Source organism: Plasmodium relictum, assembly GCF_900005765.1.
Source record: "Plasmodium relictum strain SGS1 genome assembly, chromosome: 8".
NCBI lineage: Eukaryota > Apicomplexa > Aconoidasida > Haemosporida > Plasmodiidae > Plasmodium > Plasmodium relictum.
The window spans coordinates 469,419-493,767 of NC_041686.1; the positions used below are offsets into that span (position 1 = coordinate 469,419).

A 24,349-nucleotide genomic window follows, 5' to 3' on the forward strand; every position below is an offset into this window, starting at 1 on the left:
CATTTTTAATTTTTATAATCTTTTGAACATTTAAGCTTTAAAGGATATAGTATTTTTCTTTCTTTTTATTTTTAAAAGAAAAACTAAAAGGGTTTATACAATTATTAAATTAAAAAAAAAAAAAAAATGAAAATGAAAATAGTATTATCAACTTCATTATTCATTTACAAAAGTTTATTAACACTTTTGTAAAGTCTATTTTAATTACTTTTTAAAAGATAAATATTAACTAAAATAATATATTACCTTGTATATTTTAAAGATAAACTTAATAAAAGTTCATAATTTTTCTATAAATAACTACTATTTGAAAATAAGAGTAAAACATTAAATTTCTTTTACAATTATTTCTTTAAAAAGTTTAAGAGAACAATTTGAATACAATTTTTATTAAAAAAAAAAAAATAATAACATTTTTTAATTTTTGTGATATTTTAATGCATAAGTGTAGAAGTAAATTTTATATTTACAATAATAAAAAAAAAAAAATAATACTCTTTCATCTTTTTTTTTTTTTCTATTCAAATTTTAATATAATACATACATTGTATTTGAGCATTCTTCCTTTTACATATAAAATACATACATATATATTACTTTTAATACGACTCAATTGTTATTTATTTTTAAGATTAGATGGAATTAAATATAAAAAATTTTGAAACAAGAAAAAAGAATTTATAAATAATGAAATACATTTTAGATAATATTTAATAAAAAAAAAAAAAAATAAAATATATTTATGAAAATTTTTAAAAATAAAAAATTTATTACTTTGTATTTATATGTACTATATGCATATATATTTATTCATGATGTATAAAAAAAGTATAATGAATAATTCATGTAAGATTTTATAAGTTTTTTTAATTTATATTAATTAGCTTTTTTATTCAAAATTAAATAATTTTTTTTTTAATATATATATATAAATTAGTATAAATTATATGAATATGTATGTTTTTTGTTTTTTAAACTAGATAAAATTTTCAAAATATTTATAAATATCTACATAGATAAAGAATTGCACGATATAGGAATAAAACATTGAGGAATTAATAAATACATATATTTTATTTTATAAAAATAATATATATATATATATATATATCAAAATTTTAAAGTATTTATAATTGAAAAATTAAAAATATTTTTTAAAAGTTCTGAAATTATTAATTTTTTTTTTTTTTTTGAAAAATACTATTACTAAATTCTTTATAATGAATAATCCTCAAAACTTTGATATAAATAATTTAAAAAAACTTGGGAAAATAGGAATAAGCATAGGTGCAGTAATAGGAGTAACTTCTTTTGGTAGTTGGCTTTTTAAAAACAGTTTATATAATGTAGAAGCAGGAAAAAGAGCGATCAAATATAATCGAATATTTGGTTTATCAAATAAAATATATGGAGAAGGAACACATTTTTTAATACCTTATTTTGAGAGATCTATTATTTACGATGTTAGAACAAAACCAAGAGTACTCATGTCACTAACAGGTTCAAGAGATTTGCAAATGGTTAATATAACATGTCGTGTATTATCAAGACCTAACGAAAAAAAATTAGTAGAAATATATAGAACATTAGGTAAAGAATATGATGAAAAGGTTTTACCTTCTATCATTAACGAAGTATTAAAAAGTGTTGTAGCACAGTATAATGCATCTCAGTTAATTACACAAAGAGAAGTTGTAAGTAAGTCCGTAAGGGAACAATTAGTACAAAGAGCAAAAGATTTTAATATTTTATTAGATGATGCATCAATAACTCATTTAAGTTTTAGCAGTGAATATGAAAAAGCTGTTGAAGCTAAACAAGTAGCTCAGCAAGAAGCTGAAAGAAGTAAATATATTGTTTTAAAAGCTGAACAAGAAAAAAAATCTACTATTATTAAAGCACAAGGAGAAGCAGAAGTAGCTAAATTAATAGGATTAGCTGTTAAGGATAACCCTGCTTTCATGGAATTAAAAAAAATTGAATTGTCAAAAGAAGTTTCTAATATTATTTCAAAATGCCAAAATAAAGTTATGCTATCAGCAGACTCATTATTACTAAATTTTGTAAAATAAATTATAGAGTAAAAGAACTTTTTAAGAAAAAAAAAATTATATATATATATGTATTTATACTTCTTTCTACTTTTATATAATTTAATTTTTTTTTTCATTTTTTTTTATTAATTCTTTTAATTTATATTAACACATTTATTTTTTCTTATTTAATTATATTTATTTATTTATTTATTATTCGTATTAGTTATTTTTATTTATTTACATCCATTTAATAACTATTATTTATTTTAATATAATTTTTATTTACAATTTCTTTAATTTTGCTATTTCATACTTTTTTAATTTTGTTTTAGAATTTAAGGATAATAAAACATATTTATTTAAATATTTACAATTTTTAATTTTTCAATTATTCTATTTTTTTTTTAATGTTAATTTTTTTATACTTCTTCAAACTTGTTTATATATATTTATATATATATCCTAGTTACTTTTTTAATATTATTCTTTTTTTTCTTCACAAAACAATAAAGAGTTAATTATTTCATCCTATATACATATATAAAAAAATAATAATAAAATAAATAAATGTTATATTTAAACAAATCTTTCTATTATATTTGTTTTATTTAAATACATATTTTTGAATTATATGTATTTTATTAATAAAAAAGTGCGAATATAATAAGATTGCTGTTAAACTTATAAAAAAATCCAATGGAAATAAAATTAGAAGTATATAAACTAATTTTTTATTTGATTTTTTTTTATTTTATAATAAAATAACTTCTTTATTAATATAAAATAATACTTTTCTAAAATTTTCATATAAATAATATTTTTTTTTTTTTTTTACGTCTAAATCTATTAAATGATCCGAATAATTTAGAAAATAGCTATAGTAATCACATGATCTAATATAAAAAATATATATATATATTTATGTGTAATTAATTATTATCAAATAAAAATTATATATTTTTTTATTTTAGTATGGAATCTTTATGTAATCAATTTAGTTTTTTTTTTTAATTATTTTAGTAATTTTTTTTTATAATAAAATTATTAAAATTAAAATATTATTATATAAATATATGCATTTTTTCATCTAAATGATACCTTATTTGATATGTTTTTGAACACCATTTATGTATATGCGATTCATAATGAATTTTTCTATTTTTGCAAAATTCGAAATTTCTACCATTTTTTATATTTTTTTTATAAATATGTTTATTTGAAGTAGCATCTATTTCTGCTACGAAACCTTGCAATTCATTTTTGCTTAATTTACATATTTCTTTTATGTCAATTATTTTTTTTTTTTTATTTGATTCTAATAAGGTTTCAATGAATTCATTTATATTTAAATAACCTAAAATTTAAAAAAAAAAAAAAAAACAACAAAATTTATACACATATTATAAATTTAGTCTTTTTTAATAATTTCATAATTCTATTTTCCTATTTATTTTTAATTTTGATTTTTACTTTCATTTTTTTCATCTAGAACTTTGAATAGTTTTGTTAATGTTCTTTCAACTAATTCTAATGCTGGTATATTGGCCTAAAAAAAAAAAAATTATTTAAAAAAATAATAAATTTTCAACATTTATTTTTTCCTTATAACTTTTTATCTCCCTCTTATTTTTTATTGTTATTATTTATTTTATTTTTTTTTAACTTTTTCAGTTTTTTTATTATCTTTTTTCCTTTTGCAAGCATGATTTGATTCATTATTTTGAACTTCTTCCTTTTTTTCCTTTTCATCAGTTATAATATTATAAATCATATGCATATTTTCTAATTTAATACAATTAATAATTATTGTAATAGAAACTTGTAAAAAGAAAGTCACATCTAATTCTAAATTTTCATCAAAATTTAGAGAAGACAATATTATATGAATAATATTCTTATTTAAATAAATTTTGTCACAAAAATCTAAAATATTTTTGCAATCAAATATATGTATCTTTTTCTTATTTTTTAAATTATTTTTTATTAACTCTTCACATAAATACTTCTGTAGTAGCTTTTGATCCCTTTCAAATATGCTATTTTTTATTCCTTCAAATCTATTAATGTATATTAATGTAAATAAAACTGGTATTTAAATGAAAAATTATAATATATATATATATATGTAAAATAGGATAAAATAAAATATTTTAGGTATTAATATTTAAATTATAAAAAAAAAAGAAAAAAAATTTAATCATTAAATGAAAAATAATAAAACTGGAATGGTAAGATAGAAAAGATAAAACTAAAAGTTATAAAGTAATAATTAATAGTATAAAAAAAAAAAAAGAGGTTAAATAAATAATGATTGCATATTTTCTTCTCTTATAGATTTATATAAAAGAATTTTACTAATATTTTCTATTACCTTAATCTTAAAATAATTTCTTTAATGTTTTTATAATACACATAATTGTCATCATTAAAATCAAAAATATGAAGTAATAACTTATACTCTTGTCTTGAAATAATGTGATCATTTTTTTGAAGTATTTTTTTTAACTGGTTACGGTGGATATATCCACTATTACCTACATCAAATTTCTTAAATTCACTTAAAAAGCAATCATACATGAAATTTAATTCATTTTCATAACAAACATATATTAACTGTTTATATAAAACTAAATCATCTAAATTAATTATATTGAAATATTCTCTATTTTTTTTTAATTCGTATAAATACTTTGGTAAATCATTTATATAATCATTATAATTTATATAACCCTTTTCTTCTTCATCTGCATATGACATATATAATAAGAAATCGTAATAATTATCAGTAAAGATATATTTATTATATTCATTATCTTTGTTAAAAATAAACAATTCAGAGCTAGTGACTGATTTGTTTAATGACTCAAAAAATATATTACACCCATTAAAATCATTATTTTTATATATACTAATATTTTTAATTAGATCAACTTCTTTGTTATTAATATTAAATAAATTTGAGATATATTTGTTTTCATCTTTTGCATTTTTTTTTTTTTTTATATTTTGTATAACTGAATTTTCCTCGTTTGAACTATCATTAGTACTTGAGCATAATATATCATCTGTTTCATAAAAAAAAAAATTTTCAGAAATTTTGGAAAAATCATTTTCTTTATCTTCTCTTTTAGATAAGGACTGTTCTAAATATTTATAACTTATGCACACCTTGTAATTAACCATTTTTAGGATTTCATTATAATAATTATATATCAATTTTCCTTAGTAAAAAGTAAAGAATAACACAATTTTAATAAGATATATCTTTATATTCTTAAAAAAAAAGAAAGTATTTTCTCTTTTTTTTAATTTTATTTTTACCTTTTTTTTTAATATCTATATCTGTAAAATAAAAATATAGAATATTTCTTAAAAAGGATAGTACTTCATTCAATTTTTGATTTTCTTCATTTATTTTATTTGTTTTTCCAAATTCTTTATTTCCATGAGTAATGTCTAAATTTTGTTGAGAATTTATTTTTTCTAATTCATATGTTTCTTCATAAGACTTTATTTTATGTAATTTGTTTTCTTTTTTCAATGTTTTCTCCTTTTTTTCTTTTAACTCTTTTTGTATTTGGTTTTTTTTTTTAGTTTCTTCCCTTTCCTCTTTAATTTTATTTAAAATTATTTGAATATTTTCTTCATCAATTGGTTTAATAAATCTAGTTTTCATATATCTAAATAAAAAAAAAAAAGAAAAGAAAAAAAGAAAATTGTACTTTATATTTTTATAATTATGTATTCAAATAATTTCTAGTAACTCTGATGATAAATCTATATTGTTTCTCAGCTTTTCTTTATCTTTAATTAATCTGAAATTAAAAAGATGATCAAATTTTAATCATAACGGATATAAATTTTTTTTTTTTTAAATTATAGTTTATCATTTCCTTTTTTATTATTCTAAGTATATATTTAGTTATTTTATTTCTAGATATCTTTCGCAATTTACTATTCCTTTATATGACTATTTTCTATTATTGCTTATTTTTTTTTTTTTCTTCTTGATATTATACTTATCTATCCACGCCTCATAATTTAAGTTCATATCTAGAGTTCTTGTTAGATTTTCATTTTCAAATTTAAAAGTTATAAAATATTTTTCATTAGAGTTATTACAAGTACATAAATTATTCATATCTATTAATTCTATCTCTGTTATAACAAAATTTGCATTTATAGTACATTTTGAAATAGATTCATTCGCTTCTTGATGAAAAAATGTAACAGTAAAACTATTTATTTAAAAAAAAAAAAAGATCAGAATTTTTTTATTATTTTAGAATTGAAAGGGGATTAATTTTATATTTACTAATATTCTTTTTTTTCTTCGTTTTTCCCTTTAATATATATCTTATACGCATATCTGCATTTTTAGGAGAAAAAAAAAAAAATAATTTTTTTTTTCTTTTTTCTATTAATTTTTTTTCTTTTAAATTACTTTATTGTCCATTTTTTTATCGTATTTATTAATAATTCAATTTTTTCATCCATCATTGAATTTTTTTTTTTTTTTTAAACACAAATTTTATTAAAAAAAAAGACAATTTATTATTAATTATATTATCAATATTACTATTGTTATTATTATTTAAAAATATAATATAAATATTTTTAATTATTTTAATACTCTATTTTTTAATTCGTTTATTTGAATTTGTTTTATATGCTTATTATAATTTTATTTAACAAAAAATTAAGAGCATGTATGTTCTTTTATAATTATAATTCGTCTTAAGAATTTTATATACTCTTTATTTTTTTTAGTATATTTTTTTTTTTTTTCATTTAAATTAAATTGCAATATTTACATTTTTCTATTAATCAATATTTGAGTTATTTTTATTATTAAATTCATCTTACTTGTTAATATATAGAAAAAAGTTATATATATAAATAAAAAAAATAAGAAACACTTAAAAAATTATGTCTTTTTTTTATTAATCATAAAATGATAATAAATTACTACCTTATTACTAGAATTAAAAATATAACAAGAAAAATGTAAAAAAAACAAAATTATAAATTTTGTATCTAATGCTGATACATAGGTCTTAATTTATAAATAATTTAAAAATGCTTGTAAGTTATATTTAAAAATAAAAACTAAAAACAAATTAATAAATAAAAACAAAAACAATAACAAAAAAAAAAAATTTATAATAAATTATATATAATTAACAAAGTATTTTTGAAAAAAAAAAAAAAAAAAAAACTAAAAACTAAAAACTAAAAATGAAAAAAAAAAAACAAAAATAAAAAAAAAAGCTTTTTATAAATTTTTTCATTTTCTAAGACATACAAAAATATAATAAAACTTCATTTATATTAATAATATCATACTTTATATTATTCATAACACTTTTATTTATTCATATATTTTAAAATGTATAAAAATTTTTATCTTTTAAATTTTTTTAATATCCACTCTTAGAGGCAAAAAAAAAAAAAATAAAAGAAAAAAAAAAATAGAAAAAACCAAAAAATAGAAAAACAGTTGTTAAATTATATATCTAATAATAAATTTTTAAATAATATGTATTATAAATAATTTCAGAAAAAAAAAAATATTATTTTTTATTACACTTGTATTTGTTATGTTTTTTTAGTATACTTTAATAATTATATATTAAGGTCATACCATAATTCTAATATGAAAATTTTATTAAAAATAATGCTAATGTATAAATAAATATATAATTATTTACTTGTTCATTTTTAAAAACATTTGTTTACTATAATTATTATTTACTAATGATCTTAATTTATTAATAATTTTTTTTAAAGTTTTATATTTAAAACATTTATTTATAATTCTAAATTTCATTTACATACATAAATACTGTTTTTTTTTTCTTTTTTTCTCATCATTTTTTCTCATTGTGAATTTAGTTCTTCATCATCATTCTGGAAATATTAATGTAATAAAACAATAAAAATAGTATCATTTTCCTTGTCCATTTTTATTCTTATGATTTATTAATAATTACTCAATTATTATGATTATCTAATATCCTTTAAGTGCATTATATATATATTTTATATAATTTTTTTGTATTTTATTTATAATATATAAGAGAAAAACTATTTATAATTTTAGTTTATTTTATGTTAGAAGAAATTTTATGCTTAATTTGAGTGCCTTCAATAGGCATCTCATAATTTTTATTTACTAAACTATTTTTTAATGACTTTTCAATTACTTTCTTATCATAATCATTAAACTTTAACCAATCGGAACATATATCTATATCTTGGACATAATTTCTGCCTAACTTTACTCCTGGTATTTTCAGAATTTCTTCTATAGATAAGTTATTTTTATCAATAGGAGATAAGTTCATTACATTATTAGAAGAAAAATTATTTTGAAATTTATTTAAAGAATTAGAAGAAAAATGGTAATTGTCATTTTTATTATAAAAAGATTTAGTTTCTTTTAGTGCATTTTGCATATTTCTATAATTTGAGTGGATTAAATTATTTTGATAATTATTTTGTATTATATTATTTTTTGGTAAGGAAGGTGTTTTAAAAATATAATTTTTATTCACACTGTCTGGTAGATTAAATAAATTTAAATTATTTTTTTGAGCACTTACTTGATGTAAGGTAGTTAATTTTTGATTATGTAATGGCATATTATAATGATTATTGAAATTGTGATTTTTCAAAAATATATTGTTATTTAAGTTTTGACTTGGATTTTCCTTTTGTAATTGCTTTGACTCCATAAAAGAATTCATTAAATTTCTTTTAACATAATTATATTCATCAAAATTACTGTTAATAATGCATTTATTGTTGTCATCATTTTGACCATTTTTGCTATCTCGCAATATATCACTCCTTTTTAAATCATCAAAAAATCCTTTTTTTTTAATGAGAAATGGAGCTTTCATCATATTCATCTCATATATACTTGATTCATCTTCTTTTTCTTTTAACTTTAAAATATTTTTTGTTACACTAGATCTGTCAATTGATGAACAGTTATGATGAAGGTTGTTTCCTTGTTGAAAAGTAAAGGCATCTCCACTTATTTTATTAAAATTTACAAAATGAGAATTCGTTTTTCTCATATTTTGGCCTCTGTTTAATATTTTCGCACTGTAATTTTTATTATAATTCATATTTGAATTATCAATGTTCATATTATATGCATATAAAGTATTATTGTTACTATTTATTATGTTATTACAGGCGTCATTGTAATATTTAATATTATTGTTATTTACCACATTATTTATATTTTTAATTTCACCCATCTTATTATTCAAAACACTTTTAACATCATTATTATTGTTATTTATTTTTTTTACTTCACTTACTCTATTATTTGTAATATGGCTTAATTTATCTTTTCTAACATTTATACTTTTTATTCTTTTCATAGGATTTACATTTTCTATATTATATAAAAAATTATTTATATTACTTAAGTTGTTTGTATTTTTATTTATATTATCACTAATAGATGATTTATTTCTTCTTTCAACATAATTAATTTGATTTTCATTTTCTTGATTTTTCTTATAGCTGTCATTCATTTTATTATTTTGTATACAAATATTATTTACATCATTGCTAGCTACTTTTATTATATCATCATCATTTCTTTCTTTTTCTCCTTTTTCTTCTTCCTTAGAATTAGAATTTTTTATAGGTGTACATTTATTTTGAAAAAAATTTAATTGATCTATCAAAAATTTTATGTTATTTTTATTATTATTTTTTTTCTCTTCATTATTATTATCACTATTATTTGATAACGAAATTCTTCCTTCAATTGTTGTAGACCTCAATGATTTGTTGTTTCGTAGTTTGAAATTATTTATTTGGCGCGAAAACATCTCAGTAATACGAGTATATGCGGACTTTTTATCTTTTTCTTTAAATTCCGGTATGTTTTTTTCATCATTTGATAAATTGGATAAGGCATTTTCTATTTTAAATGATTTAATATTTGCACATTCACTATTTAAATTTTCTTTAATAATTTTTAATGAATCGACCTCACTTTTAGAGCTAATATTCCTATTAATACTTTTAGAAATATTTCCACGTGAGAATAAATTGATTTTATTATTTACAACATCACCATTTCTCTTTAAATCATAGAATGTATTAGGATTTAATACACTTTTATAATTAATACTGTAACGTTTACTTTCAAATGGAGTACTTTTTCTTATATTACATAAGCTATCGGCATTTTTAATTCTTTTATTGTCACTATTTATATTAATTGCATCATTAACATTGTTGTTACGTTTATCTTTCATAATATCAATTTTTTTTTTATCAGTAAATGTATCTTTATTATTCACATTATTCTCATTATCATTATTAATGTTACAGTTTTTATTTATAATATTATTATAAACTTTATTTAAAATAATATCATTTGAGTTATTTATTGCTTTTTTTTCTGGAATTTTAACATTCATTTTTTCTAGGGAATTCCTATGATAAAAATTTATTGGATGTTGATTGTTCTCATTCTTATTATTTATGTTTATAATATTATCAAAAATATTATATTTTGTATTAGGATTTGAAATTATGTTATTATATTTTTGTATATTTGCTTGCATTAAATAATCATTATTTTTATTGATATTTAATTTATCTAAAATATGTTTTGAATTAAAAGGAGCATTTAAAATATTTTTTTCATTTTGCTGAAATTGGTTTTGATAGACACAATTTAAATTATTATTTTTCATTATTGCATTTTGGATTACTTCGTTTTTAAAAAAATCATTCGATTTTATTTCATTTATACAATTAATATTATTCTTTTCATAATTTGCGTTTTGGTTCCTTATATTGTTCATTTTTTGATATTCACTAGAATTAGATAAATTATTTAAGGAAATTTTTTCTATATCTTTTCCTAAATAATTATTATAATTATTTATGTAATTTATACTACTATGTATATTTTCGTTTACTTTATTTATATTAGGTATATTAGATCCTTTAAATGGAACGTTATGACTATTGTACATATTTTTTTGTAAAATATTTAGATTATGCTTGTTCATGATATTTATTGAATTATATTTTTTAGAATAATTATGAAACTTTTCAATATTAATATCATTACTACAATTTATATAATTAATATTATTATTTTCCTTATTTTCACCCTTTTTAATTAAAAAATTTTGCATATACTTTTTTTTATAATTTTCGTTTTCTGTGTTTTTAATACCTTCCCTATTTTTCTTATTTTCTATATTTTTGCTACTTTTTTCATTTTTACTATTTTTGTCATTTTTCTTATTCGTCACAATTTTTTTATTTTCTGTTTCCTTTTTATCTTCTTTATTTTTTTTATTTTTAATATTTTTAGTATGTTCTAATTTTTTATTATTTTCAACACTACTGAAATTGATCTCTTTAATTTTATTATCATTGTCTTCAATTTTTTCATTCTTGCTAAGTTTCTTACTTTTTTTAATTTTTTTATTCTTTTCATTTTCTTCCTCGTTTATATTTTCATCCTGTAAACTTGTATTTTTAATTGTTCCAATATTTTCTTTCAATTTCCTTATTTCTCCAATATTTTTTTCAATAGCATCCTCAAGTTTTTGATTTGCGTCTACTATGCTTTTCTTAATATTCAAGATTTGTTCTTCATTTATTTTTTCATTATCCAAATCATTTGATACAACATAATTTTTTAAAAGTGATGCATTTGTTCTCTTTTTTTTTTTTTTTGTAATATTTTTATTTTTTTTTAAATCTTCATTTTCACAAATATCTTTTGTGTTATTTATTTCACTCATAATAATATCTTTTGTTAAATAACGGGTATCATTTTCATTATCATTTAAAATATAAATTGATTTTTTGTTGTGTTCTTCAGTATTATTAGTAGAATTTTTTTTGCTATTTTTATTGGAACAATTATTCAAATTATTTTTGATACTTGCACTATTATTTTTTGTTTTAATGTTTTTGCTATTATCCTTCATTGATTTATCTATTTTCGTATTCTCTATAAAATGATTTATTTTTTTTTCATTTTTACTCTCGTTTTCGTTTTCGCTTTCGTTTTCGTTTTCGTTTTCGTTTTCATTTTCAATTTTAATTTCTTTTTCTTTTTTTATTTCTCCTATTTCTTTATATTCCATTTTTAAATTATCTACTTCTTCCTTTTCAGAATAATTTGTTTTCACCTTTTCACTGAATTTATTATTTAATTGTGATAATATATCATTCTTATGAATTAATATTTTTTGATCATTTAAATAATTAGATATTATATTCTTTAAATTTTGTTCTTTAGAATCATTTGATAAAATCAATTTTATAATTTCATTTAAATGCCTAATTAAATTGTCAAAATTGCTATTCATTTGTAATATATCATTAAATATAGAAGAAAATTTTAAAGATAGTAACTCAAATAATACTTTGTCTTTCATTTCAATTCTATTATTATTCAACATTAATAATAAGATATTATTGAAATGTACTATCATTTTAATAATTTCATTGTAATAATTATTATTTTTAGTATTCCTATGAATGATATAAGATCTTATATCTTTAACAGTTATGTAATCTTCTTTATTACTATTACTATTACTACCTTTTCTTATTTCTTCTTCCTTAATTTCCATTTCATTTTCTGTTGTATTATTTACAAGATTCTCCTTGATACAATTGTATAATAATTGAATATTTGACAATTTAATATCATAATTTAAATTAGAAAAATAATTTTTAAAAATTTCAAAAGTTATTTTTTCTTCTTTTATATTTAATATATCTTTTAAAACGTCCTCTGTTATGTAATTGTTTTCATTTATTTCCGAATTAAATGTTTCTTCTTCAATTGAATAAGTCATCGAATTTTTTTTTTTTATTGAATTTTTATCCAATTCCTCTAAATTGGTAAAGGTTAAGCCATTTTTTTTTATTTTTTTTTTTCTATTAAAATGAGATGAATTACTTGAATATTCAGAATTGTATTCTTGATTCATTTCATTATCCTTCTTTTTTTTTTTACTCTTCTCATATAAGATACTAATATTATTTTTTTCATTATCTAACATCGTTTCTAAATTTTCTTTTATATCATTATTATTAAAGTCAAAATATTTTGATAAATGAGAAACTTCTATATTATATTTAGAAAAGATTTGTTCTATTTGGTCTGAGCTACTTCTACTATTATCTAGATATTCAAAATTACTATTCCTTTTTTCGGTATTTAATTCATTATATGTTTTATCTGTGTATGTATTTATTTCATTGAATTCATTTATATTATTCACATAATTATCATCTTTACTTTTATTAGAATTTATATCTTTTTTTAATGAAGAACATTCAGAACCATCACCTAAATTATTTAAATTATAATTTAATTCAGAATTAGTATTGTCCTTCCTATTTTTAAATATCAATGAAATATCTAACTTTTCTTTTGATTCTTTTACTTTTTCCTTTTCATCAGAAACAATCAAAAGACTTTTATTATTATTATAATTTTCTTCGTTTAATAATTTATTATCAAATATGTTATTTTTTATTATATTATTCCTTAAATCTTCTCTATTATTATTTTCATTTATTTCATTTTCATCTTTAACATTATAATAAATTTCGTTTATTTCCCTTTCATTTTCATTATTTTTACTTTTTTTATAATCTTCACTTTTATTTTTTTTACATTTCTCATCATTATTTTCATCATTTTTATTTTTCTTGCAAAATATATTTTCATTTTCATTTTCGCTTTCACTTTCGCTTTCTCTTTCATTTTTGTCTTCTTTTTCTAAAATATTCTCTTTATTAGAGGCATCTGCATTTATTAATTTAGTATTATTTACTTTGTCCTGCATGAAACTTGCATTACTTGATAAATTATTACTAAAATTATTATTAATTGTATCATTACTAAAATTATCGTTATTATAATACTGAATTATTTTAAGTTTTTCAATATTATTATGAGACACAAATTTATTAAAATACTCCTTATCTTCTTTTTCAAAATTTTTGCTAAAGTCTGAATTTTTTTCTTCATATTCATTGAATCTTTTTTCAGTATCATTTGGATTTCTATTTTTCTCTTCTAAATGGTCTTCATTTCTATTGTAAAAACTAAAATTATTTTTAGAATTTTTATTTACTTTTGATTCTATTTTGTCTAAAACACCTAGGGGAGGTGCCTCTTCGTTTTTTTTTTCTCTTATATCTAATGCATTTGAAGGGTTTATAAAATGTTCATTAAATTTTATTTTTGTTTCTTTTTCGTTTTTATTATCTTTTATTTCATATTCACTACTAATTTCTTTAAAATCGCAACGTAGCTGATCAAAAACTTTATTAGTTTCATTCACAACATAGCAGTCCTTTTTGCTTTCATTATTTGTTGTAAAAAATGTCATTTCTAATTTTTATTAATTTCTAATTTAAAATATACAAGCCTAAAGCTTAATTTCTTTTTAATATAGATATTACTATTATTTTGATTTTTTCTTTTTTATTTTAATATATTTGCTAATTTAAGCATATTTGTTTTATATATATGGACTTTTTTATTTTTATATGTTGCAAAAAAAGAAAATTAAGAATAATAATTTATGAAAATACATATAGCAAAAAGAAATTGTTATAATTTATAAAAAAAAAAAAGAAAAATATTTAGTCGAATACTAAATTATTAACACTCTCATTGTATCAACATTCAATTTTTTCAATTACTTTTCTTTCTTTTTTTTTTTTATTTATTTTTATTACATTTCTAAAGTTTCTTTTTTAAATTAATCGTTGATAATTATATTCCAATTTAAAAAAAAAAAACTTTTCATATAATTATTTTAGTTGTCTAAAAAAAATGTATGACTAATTTAGAAAATATTTTCAAAAATTTATTTCAATTTGATATTTTATTAATAAAGACAAAAACAAAGAAAACAAAGGAAAAATACAAAAAAAAAAAAAAAAAAGAGTATACAATAAAAAATTATAATCCTATATATAAAAATTATATTTTTCATTGAAAATAATTAATGAGAAAAAAAGAATTGTTACGAAATATTTTTTACAAGTGTATAATTTTTTAAAAAAAATTTTTAAGAAATAATATGGCTGTAATATATGTTTATTTAAAAAAAAAATTTATATAATTGGGACAATATAATTTAAAAAAAAATATATAGAAGAATAAAAAATTTTCTAAAATAAAAAAAAAAAAACCTTATTTTAAACAATACATTTTTAGTTTTTCAGAGTTTAAACAATTTTTTTGTTTATAAGGAATGAAGTTTATGTAGATCGAAAAAAAAAAATATATGAAAAATATTTTCAATTGTATATAAAAAATATAAAAAAAGAATATCATAGAAAAAAAAAATGCACATTAGTGCAAGAGAATTTTTATATGATTATTTTTTTTCTTTTTTTTTTTTTTTGTGTGTGTGAAAAGTATATAAAAGAGGATAATACAAATGAATTAAATTTTCTTTACTTTTTTTGGTTTATTCCACTATATGCATTTTAATAATTAATTATTCTACAAAAATATTAAAAAAAGGAAAACAATTGGATGCATAATAAAAATATCATTTAAAATAGAAATATTGTAAAATATATGCTTTAATAAAATAAGAAACTACTGTTGTATTAAGAAAAATTCTACTTCTTTATTTAATATAAAATTTTTCAGTAAATATAAAGAAAAGGAAATATAAAACATAACATTAATTTATATTGTCATATATATTTCTTTAAATGTATAACTTTTAAAAACACTTAATGTTCCTTGTATTCGTGCACAAAATTATTTATAAGTAATCAAAGATAAAATGTTATGAGTAATTTTATTATATATATGTGAATATTTTATCATATTTATAGAATTTTAATATATATATATATATATTTTTTTTTTTGTTATGCACATATTATGGGAAATAAAATGGATATATAATGAAATTAGAAGAAATTATTTTAAAAAAAATATAGTACGTTTTAATTAGTTATGTAAAATAAACGTTTAAAGGAGAATAACATATTATTGTATTCTCTTGTTTAAAAAAAAATATCACAAAAAGATGTCATCGTTCTTATAGAAAAATAGCATGTAAAATGTTTTTATTTTATTTTTTTTTATTTATAGTAAGAATAAATTAAAAAAAAAAATGCTCATTACAAGAATTAAATTTTTAGCAGTAATATTATAACAAAATAATAAATGCAATTTAAATCTTTTACTTATCTAAAAAGAAAATATATATATATATATATATATATATCCTTTTTCTAAAGTTAAATTAAAAAACTCTATTATTTTCCTTTGAATTCTTAAGAATAGTCCTCGAGTTAGGAAATTTTGTATAGTATATAAATTTTATAATTTATAAAAAAAAAATTTATTTTTTCTTATTTTACATTCATAGATCTTTTATATTTATAATTATAAGCTTCTACCAGATATATATATTGAATTTGCTGTTGTGTAAATAATTTTATAAATATATTATATGTAGTATATAAAAAGGTAAAACAACTGTTTTACAAGTTAATACTTTTTTTTCTTTATAGTTTATAATTTTTAATAAATGGAGAATATAATAGAATTTTTCTTCATTTATTAATAACAATGTTTTTATTTACACCAAAAAGTTAAATTTATTAAAAAAAAATGATTATTTCAAAAGTATCACTCTTTTTTAGAAAATGTAAAATTATTGAAAAAAACAACCATTCGTATTTTGTGAAAATTAAAAAAAATAGAGATATTAAATTAATTAAAAAATTTTTTCATTATTTTAAGTTGTCTTTTTTACATTTGCTTTTGTCTTCATTTATTATTTAAAAATATAATAAACTAAAAAAAAAATAAGAAAGAAAAATAAACTACTAATTCATAACATTACATAAGAATGCTTAAAAGAAAAATTTCTATAAAAATTATGCTATAATTTAAAAAAAATTTATTAAAAAAAAATAATTATAAAAAAGCTTTATATTTTAATTTTCTAATTAATAATACATTTATTTATCTATTTCACTATTCAAATAAATATTTATGCTATTACTTTTTTGTAAAATTCAAGTTTCTAGTTCTAATAAAAAAATATAAAAAAAAAAAAATATTAAAATTTGTTCTATCAAAAAGAAGGTATAGTATTGAAAATTAGTATAAAGTAAAAAATATTCGAAACTTTTTGAATATAATACAAAGATGTTTTAGCATTTTTATTTAGCTTTATGAAAAATTAACAAAAGTAAATTTGCTTATAAGTATTTTCTTTAACTTTTTTTATCTTATTGTTTTTTTTTTATTTCGTAATTGGTTTTAATAAATATGAACGATTTACAAGGAAATTTTTATTTGGAAAAAAATTTAAGAGCATTACTTTTAACTTTACTATTTAAAACAAATCATACATTATTTTTTTAATATTTTTAATGTATTTTTAGCTATTATTATATTTCTGTAATTTTTTTTTACTTTTTTAGCTTTTCCTTTTCTTTTAATTGACCAATTTTTTAGCTCTTTTTTTTTTTTTTTTTTTTTTTTTTGTTATAATTATTAAAAATATGCTTTAAAAAAAAGTTAAAATTTTTAAAATAAAATTTAATTTTTATGAAATATTGAATAATGGATACTGAAGACAATGAAGAATGGAGTGATTATTCAAACTCATTGAAGCTATACGAAAAAATAGAAAAGTTATATCATGAATATAAAAAAGAAATTAGTAAACTAAAAGATTATAATAAGGATGTAAGCAGTTCCAATATATTAAAAGATGATAATGAAATAAAGAGTAATATAAAAAGAGGAATTAAAAACATAATAAAGCCTAGTATGTATAATTATGATGTAATAAATTATTACAAAGATGAAGTAAATTTAAAAAAAAAGGCAATGGAATTATCTGAAGATATAATGGCAGCAATTGATCACATTTATGATATATTTCGACTCTGTAATCAAAATGTTTTCTTATCATTTAATGGGGGAAAAGATGCGGTTGTAACTTTACATTTATTTAGATGTGCTTATGCAAGATATATAAAGAATATAAAAGGAAAAAAAAAAAAACCCAATTTGATTTATTTTAAAGATGAAATAAATGAATTCCCTGAAGTATATCAGTTTTTAAATGAATGTGCATATATGCATGATTTTAATATAATTATAATTAAAGGAACATGGAAAAATGGAGTAACTCATTTTATAGAAAATTTTCATAAAAAGTTTGAGACTACTTTTTTAAATCAAATGAAAATATCGAATATCGATTCTTTTTCATTTTATCCTACTATTGCTTTTATTAATGGGACACGATATAATGATTCATATAGTGAAAAATTACATATTTTAAATATTAGTTCGAAGAATTTTCCACCTTACTTATATTTAAATCCCATCTTTTGTTGGACATTTGGAGCTATTTGGACTTTTATTTTATATTTTAAATTTAATTATTGCATTTTATATAATCACGGATACTCATCTATTGGCTCAGTGAATGATACAATAAAAAATGAATTTCTAAAATGTAACGATTGTTATTTACCTGCATATTTTCTAAAAAATTGGGATTATGAAAGATATAATAGAGTATCATTTAAAGAAAAATAAATCATAAACGTCTTACCAAATATGAACAAGTAAAATGTCAACCTTTTTTCTTTTTTTCTTTTAAAACAAAGAAGTAAATATATTTCAATTTTAAATATTAAAAAAAAAAAAAAAATAGAGAGTATAACATAAATAAGATTTTTAGGAAAATATATTGTCAGCGTTGTTCATAAGGATTCTTATTTTTCAAAAAAAATAAAATTTAATGAAATATTAAACATATTTCTAAAAAAAAAAAATTGATAGAACGAAAGTTAAAAAATACTTATCTTTTTATTTTTTTTTTAATTAAATCCAAAAAAATTAGTTTTCACATTTAAAAATTTTATGTAATTTTATAAAATTTTTTTTTTTTATATTTACTAAGTTGAAATACAGTAATCTGTATTTCATATACATTATTTTCTTTTCTTTTAAATTATTTGAATCTTTTTTTTCATTGAATTATTTTAATAAATAAAAATATATACTTAGAAAAATATTTTTTTTTCTTTCTTTTTTTACTAATTAAAATTAGTATATATTTGTTGATATATTTTGTTTCTTTAAAATAATTTTTAATTAATAATTCTGTTATATCCTTACATATCTCCCAATTAGTTTCTGTATTGAATTTTCTTTATTTTTCAAAACCAAAATGCTTACATCCTTTTAATTACTTAAATCTTTGTAAAGAATAAAAGTCTAATAATAAGAAAATATACTTATATATATGTATTCATTTTTTTATTCTTAAATTATAATTTTAATAAAATACAGAATATATATATATGTTTTTTTACAGAAAAATATGAGAAAAAAAAAAGAATTTATGTTTTATTATATATATTATAAAAATGTATTTTATTTATAATTAAAAAAAAAAGAAAAAGTGAAAAAGATATATATAAATAATAAAAATACACATATTTTAATTAAGATGACAGAAAAACATAAAAAAAAAAAAAATAATATGTAATAAAATAAAATATATAGAAATAATTTCTAAGGTGTGTATATAAAGAGGAAATACATTTTTATACCTTATATTTTCTTTTCTTTTTTAAATTTAGCTTTTTGAATCATCTGTATCATTTGAATTATATTCATTAAAAATACTTGTTAAATCTTCTTTTTTTTTAATGATAAAATTGTAACCAGTTTCTAAATTTTTTTTTTTAAATATTTGTTTACTTTTTAATTCTGATATATTATGATTATTATTTACACTACTATCATATTCCAAATCATTTTTGTTGAATTTTATACTACTTTTATTATCCATTTTATTTTGTCTATTTAATTTTTTGGTTTTTTCTATATTATTATAGATATTTGTTTTCATCAATTCATTATTTTTTTCTGTTTCTTTTAAAATCTCAAAATTTTCATCTTTATTTATTAAGTAATCATTTGATATTTCTTTCTCTATTTCTTTCTCTATTTCTTCCTCTGCTTCTTCTTCTATAATAATGTTATTATTTTCTCCTTTATATGTATTAGAAATATTTCCTTTATTTTTATTTATTTCACCATTACCTTCATCTGTTAATTTTCTATTTTTATTAAGCAAATTAAAGAAAGCTTTTTCATCTTCGGAGTCTAAGTAACTCATATAAAAATTATTCTTATTTTTGTTTTCATCTTTTTCATGCAAATGAGATAATGCTTTATTTATACTATTAAATTTATCTATGTGTCTTTTATTTATATTTTGTAATTCTTCTAATTGTTCATTTCTTTTTAACTCTAATAAAGCATTATATGATTCTTTTTCAGTATTTTTAATTTTATCTTCTTCTCCAACATTATTATTTGATCTATAAAAGTCATCAGCTAATTCTTGCTCTTTATGAGCATCATATGTCCGTATGCCTCCTGATATTAATAAATAATCTCCATTTTTTGGATCAGTTTTGAAAATTATCTCATTTTTGCATTCTTGGCATTTTCCATAAAATTTCCATATTGGAATATTCAGATAAGTTTCATCTTTTAATTTTTCAACTCTTGAATTGAATTTTGTACCAACATACGTAAAACTTTTACATTTATTACATTTTAATGTAAATGGATACATCATTCTAATATTTAATAATTTTTTTTTATTTTTATTTTTATTCTTATCTTTCCTCTTTTCTATTTTTTTTAATAATTTTTTACTTTCCATTAATTTATCCGGATCAAAATCTGGAGGTATATATTTATTCAAAACTTTTCTCTCAGCCATTTTTTCAAAAAAAAAAAAAAGAATAAAACAAGAAAAAAAGAAAAATAATAAAAATATATGAAAAAATATATAATTATTTCATATATTTTTTCTTTAAATATAAAAGGAATTTTATTCCTTTTTTAAATAACTTCATAATGGAAACAATTTACATTTTTTTCTTCAAATAACCTCAAAATGAGAAAGGGATTATATATTTGCCATAATTTCACAAAAAAAAAAATATTGTAAGAAATAATTTAAAAACGGAAAAATTTTATGTTTATTTTTTATTCCAATTCATATTTATTATTTTATTTTTATTTTTTTTTCATTGATAACTTTAAAAAATAGATCAATAAATAATTGATTTTATGTTTATTCTTATAATTTTATAAAATGAAGCATTAATTTTTTTTAATTTAAAAAAATTTTAAAACAGCAATTTTTTTTTCATTTTTTTTTTATAACATTTAAAATAGATATAGAAAAATGTATTTTTTATAACCATACAATACTACATAATACACAAAAAATTTTATATTAAAAAAACAAAAATGAAATATACTATGTTTTTATAAAAATAAAATTTATATCAAAATAATTATATTTCTTTCCACAAAAAAAAGTTTATATATATACTTTTATTTTTAATTTTAACTTTTAATTTTCATTTAATTTTTTATTAATATATTTTTTTTTCTTATTTTATCTGTATAAATAAAAATTGAAAAAAATATGTAAACATTTATATAAAAAATTTATACCAATATATATATATATATATATATATTTAAATTTTGTAGTATTGTAACTTATGATTTCCATATACATTTTTTTTCTCTAGTAATATTTCTATATTTTTTTATTTCATTCTAATAAATGAGAATATATATGCATATGTATGCAAAATTCAACTTAATTATTTTTAATTAAATTCTTAATATATACATACTATAGATTTTTTTTTTTTTTATAAAAATTGTTATTCTCTTTTTTCACTTTTATTATTTTTTTTTTGTTCTAATGTTTTTTTTTTATTTAGTTCTTGTTCTCTTTTATTTTTTTCTTGTTGTAATTCATTATCATCTAAAATCTTGATGACAAACTCATTATCAGGTCTATCATCAATTAAAATTCCCATGTTTAAAAGATGTTGGTCTCTTAATAAATCACATTCCTTTAGCATATTTTCATTATTAGCTTTAACAATATTTATAAAATCATTATATAAGTTTTCATTTTCAGGAGTGCTTTTATTTGATTCACTTTTTGCGTTTTTTTCTTTTAAGATTTTTCTAATTGATTTTGCATTACTTTGTAAATTTATTCTGATATTTCTCCTATATGAACCTAATGTTTGCAATAATTGATCAAATTTCTCATATTTTGCTTTTTGAGAATCATCATAAACTAAACCAAAAGTAGTAAGAATAAAATTTATATAGTGTTTCATTTCTAGTAATAACCCAATTTGAGTTTTTTCATTTTTTAGATAAACATTAATTTCTGTTATTAATTTTTGAATTGCTAAAATAGCATCAGGAGTATTAAAATTATCTAACAAATGTTCATGAATTTTGGTTTTGGTTAATCTAAATAAATTGTTTAGTTGTGTATCTGCATTGTTCCAGTATAAATTGCTATTATTTAAATCAAAATTTTTTATTTTCATGTCAATTAAAGCAAAAAAATTTATAAAAAATTTATCAATTTCTATGCATTGAATCATACTTTCTCCATTGGGGTTATAATTCATAAAATTGTCCCATTTATTAAGAAGGAAGAGAATTCTAATTTGATTAGATGTGTATTTTGATAAAATGTTTTTTATAGTAATAAAATTTTTTAACGACTTAGACATTTTTAAACCTTCTATATGTAAATGACCAGAATGTAAAAAATAATTTACCCACTGATTATGATCAAAAAAAGCTTCACTTTGTGCTAATTCGTTATCATGATGAGGAAATCTTAAATCAATACCACCACTATGGATATCTATAACTTTTCCTAAAATATTGCTAGCCATTGTAGAACATTCAATATGCCATCCAGGTCTACCCTTACCCCAAGGAGAATCCCAATATGGTTCATTAGGCTTGGATGCTTTCCACAAAGCAAAGTCATATGAATTTTTTTTCTTTTTTGAAATCATCCCTAAATCCCCTTCACCTTCTAATATTCTATTTTCATCTTTAACAGATGATGGTTCCATTCGTGCATAAAAATGAATTTCATTTTTTTTGAATTCTTCAATATCAAAATAAACACTACCTTCACTGATATATGCGTATTTATTCTCAATTATTTTTTCTATATACCTTATAATATCATCTACATATTCACTTACTCTTGTTATTGCTGTTGGTAATAGCACATTCAAGCGTTTCATATCTTCCCAAAATTCATATTCCCATTTCCTTGCTAATTCATTAAAATCAATCTTTTCTTCTTCACTTCTTTTAATTATCTTATCATCAATATCAGTTATGTTTATAACCAAGAAAACGTCATACTTAAAATAATTCGTTAATATTCTTCTTATAATATCAAAACTTACGTAAGTTCTTGCATGTCCTAAATGTGCTGCATCATATACAGTTGGCCCACAAGCATACCATTTTATTTTATTGCCTTCCTAAAAAAAATAAAAAATAAAAAATTTTAATGAAATTTTAAAATTTCAAAAAAATATTTTCTAAAATTTATATAAAAAAAAACAGATGATTTTATATGTATCTATAAAAATACGCAACTATATTTAAATATTTATAAAGTTTACTTGTGGGATAAATTCAACTTTACTGTGTGTCAGAGAATTGCTTACAAATAAATTAGTGATTTTTTTTCCTTCTTTCGATGGAATATTCCATTTTGGCAACTTGTTATTGGCTTCCATTTTTGAATGAAACAACTTTTTTATGATGACTCTATCTGATTGAAATATATAGAGAAGAAAAGATAAGTTTTTAAAAATATGTTTATTTAAATGAATTATTTTATAATTATTTTTAGTAAATTTACGAATTTATAATTATATTTACTATATATATTATTTTTTAATAATATAGCTAATGTATCTATATATAAAAATCTATGTAACTATATGTTCCTATCTCTCTTGATTACAGAAAAATATGTGTACATGTATAGGAGATATATAAATCGAAGAATTCTTAAATTTATCTAAATATATACTTAATATCAAAATTTTATATACTACTAATTACGTAATATTGAAAAAATAGATAAAAGGATTTCACAAATTTACACAAAATTATAAAAAAAAAAATACTTCAATGAGTACAAAAAACTTATCAAATATAAAAAAAAAAATATGAACAAATTCATGTGTTAATATATTAAATTCAACTATTTTATTGTACAAAAAAAAAAAAAAGAAAAAAAAAAGTTATTCAAATGAAAAAATAAAAAAATAGTATATTAAAAGAAAAAGAAGGTACGCATAAAATACCTTTTTTTATTAATATATTA

The 24,349-nt window shown here is 17.8% G+C and overlaps 6 protein-coding genes across 6 annotated transcripts; 2 read left to right on the plus strand and 4 right to left on the minus strand.

Annotated features, from left to right (window-relative positions):
- Positions 1-1,220: 1,220 nt before the first annotated feature.
- Positions 1,221-2,072, plus strand: PRELSG_0812600 (prohibitin, putative; the record flags this gene model as incomplete). The annotated part of the gene is made up of 1 exon (XM_028676191.1): positions 1,221-2,072. One exon carries the CDS (start codon positions 1,221-1,223, stop codon positions 2,070-2,072), a length of 852 nt encoding a protein of 283 aa, XP_028532705.1.
- A 444-nt stretch (positions 2,073-2,516) lies between these two features.
- Positions 2,517-6,533, minus strand: PRELSG_0812700 (conserved Plasmodium protein, unknown function; the record flags this gene model as incomplete). The annotated part of the gene is made up of 11 exons (XM_028676192.1): positions 2,517-2,564; positions 2,872-2,929; positions 3,135-3,390; positions 3,507-3,582; positions 3,700-4,093; positions 4,408-5,257; positions 5,358-5,716; positions 5,801-5,851; positions 6,056-6,274; positions 6,352-6,405; positions 6,481-6,533. The coding sequence occupies 11 exons, from the start codon at positions 6,531-6,533 to the stop codon at positions 2,517-2,519; spliced, it is 2,418 nt and encodes an 805-aa protein (XP_028532706.1).
- Positions 6,534-8,140: 1,607 nt separating this feature from the next.
- Positions 8,141-14,452, minus strand: PRELSG_0812800 (conserved Plasmodium protein, unknown function; the record flags this gene model as incomplete). Its single annotated transcript, XM_028676193.1, has 1 exon — positions 8,141-14,452. One exon carries the CDS (start codon positions 14,450-14,452, stop codon positions 8,141-8,143), a length of 6,312 nt encoding a protein of 2,103 aa, XP_028532707.1.
- A 3,221-nt stretch (positions 14,453-17,673) lies between these two features.
- Positions 17,674-18,663, plus strand: PRELSG_0812900 (FAD synthetase, putative; the record flags this gene model as incomplete). The annotated part of the gene is made up of 1 exon (XM_028676194.1): positions 17,674-18,663. One exon carries the CDS (start codon positions 17,674-17,676, stop codon positions 18,661-18,663), a length of 990 nt encoding a protein of 329 aa, XP_028532708.1.
- A 1,048-nt stretch (positions 18,664-19,711) lies between these two features.
- PRELSG_0813000 (conserved protein, unknown function) lies at positions 19,712-20,872 on the minus strand (the record flags this gene model as incomplete). The annotated part of the gene is made up of 1 exon (XM_028676195.1): positions 19,712-20,872. One exon carries the CDS (start codon positions 20,870-20,872, stop codon positions 19,712-19,714), a length of 1,161 nt encoding a protein of 386 aa, XP_028532709.1.
- A 964-nt stretch (positions 20,873-21,836) lies between these two features.
- Positions 21,837-23,753, minus strand: PRELSG_0813100 (cysteine--tRNA ligase, putative; the record flags this gene model as incomplete). The annotated part of the gene is made up of 2 exons (XM_028676196.1): positions 21,837-23,492; positions 23,637-23,753. The coding sequence occupies 2 exons, from the start codon at positions 23,751-23,753 to the stop codon at positions 21,837-21,839; spliced, it is 1,773 nt and encodes a 590-aa protein (XP_028532710.1).
- Between the last annotated feature and the right edge of the window lie 596 nt (positions 23,754-24,349).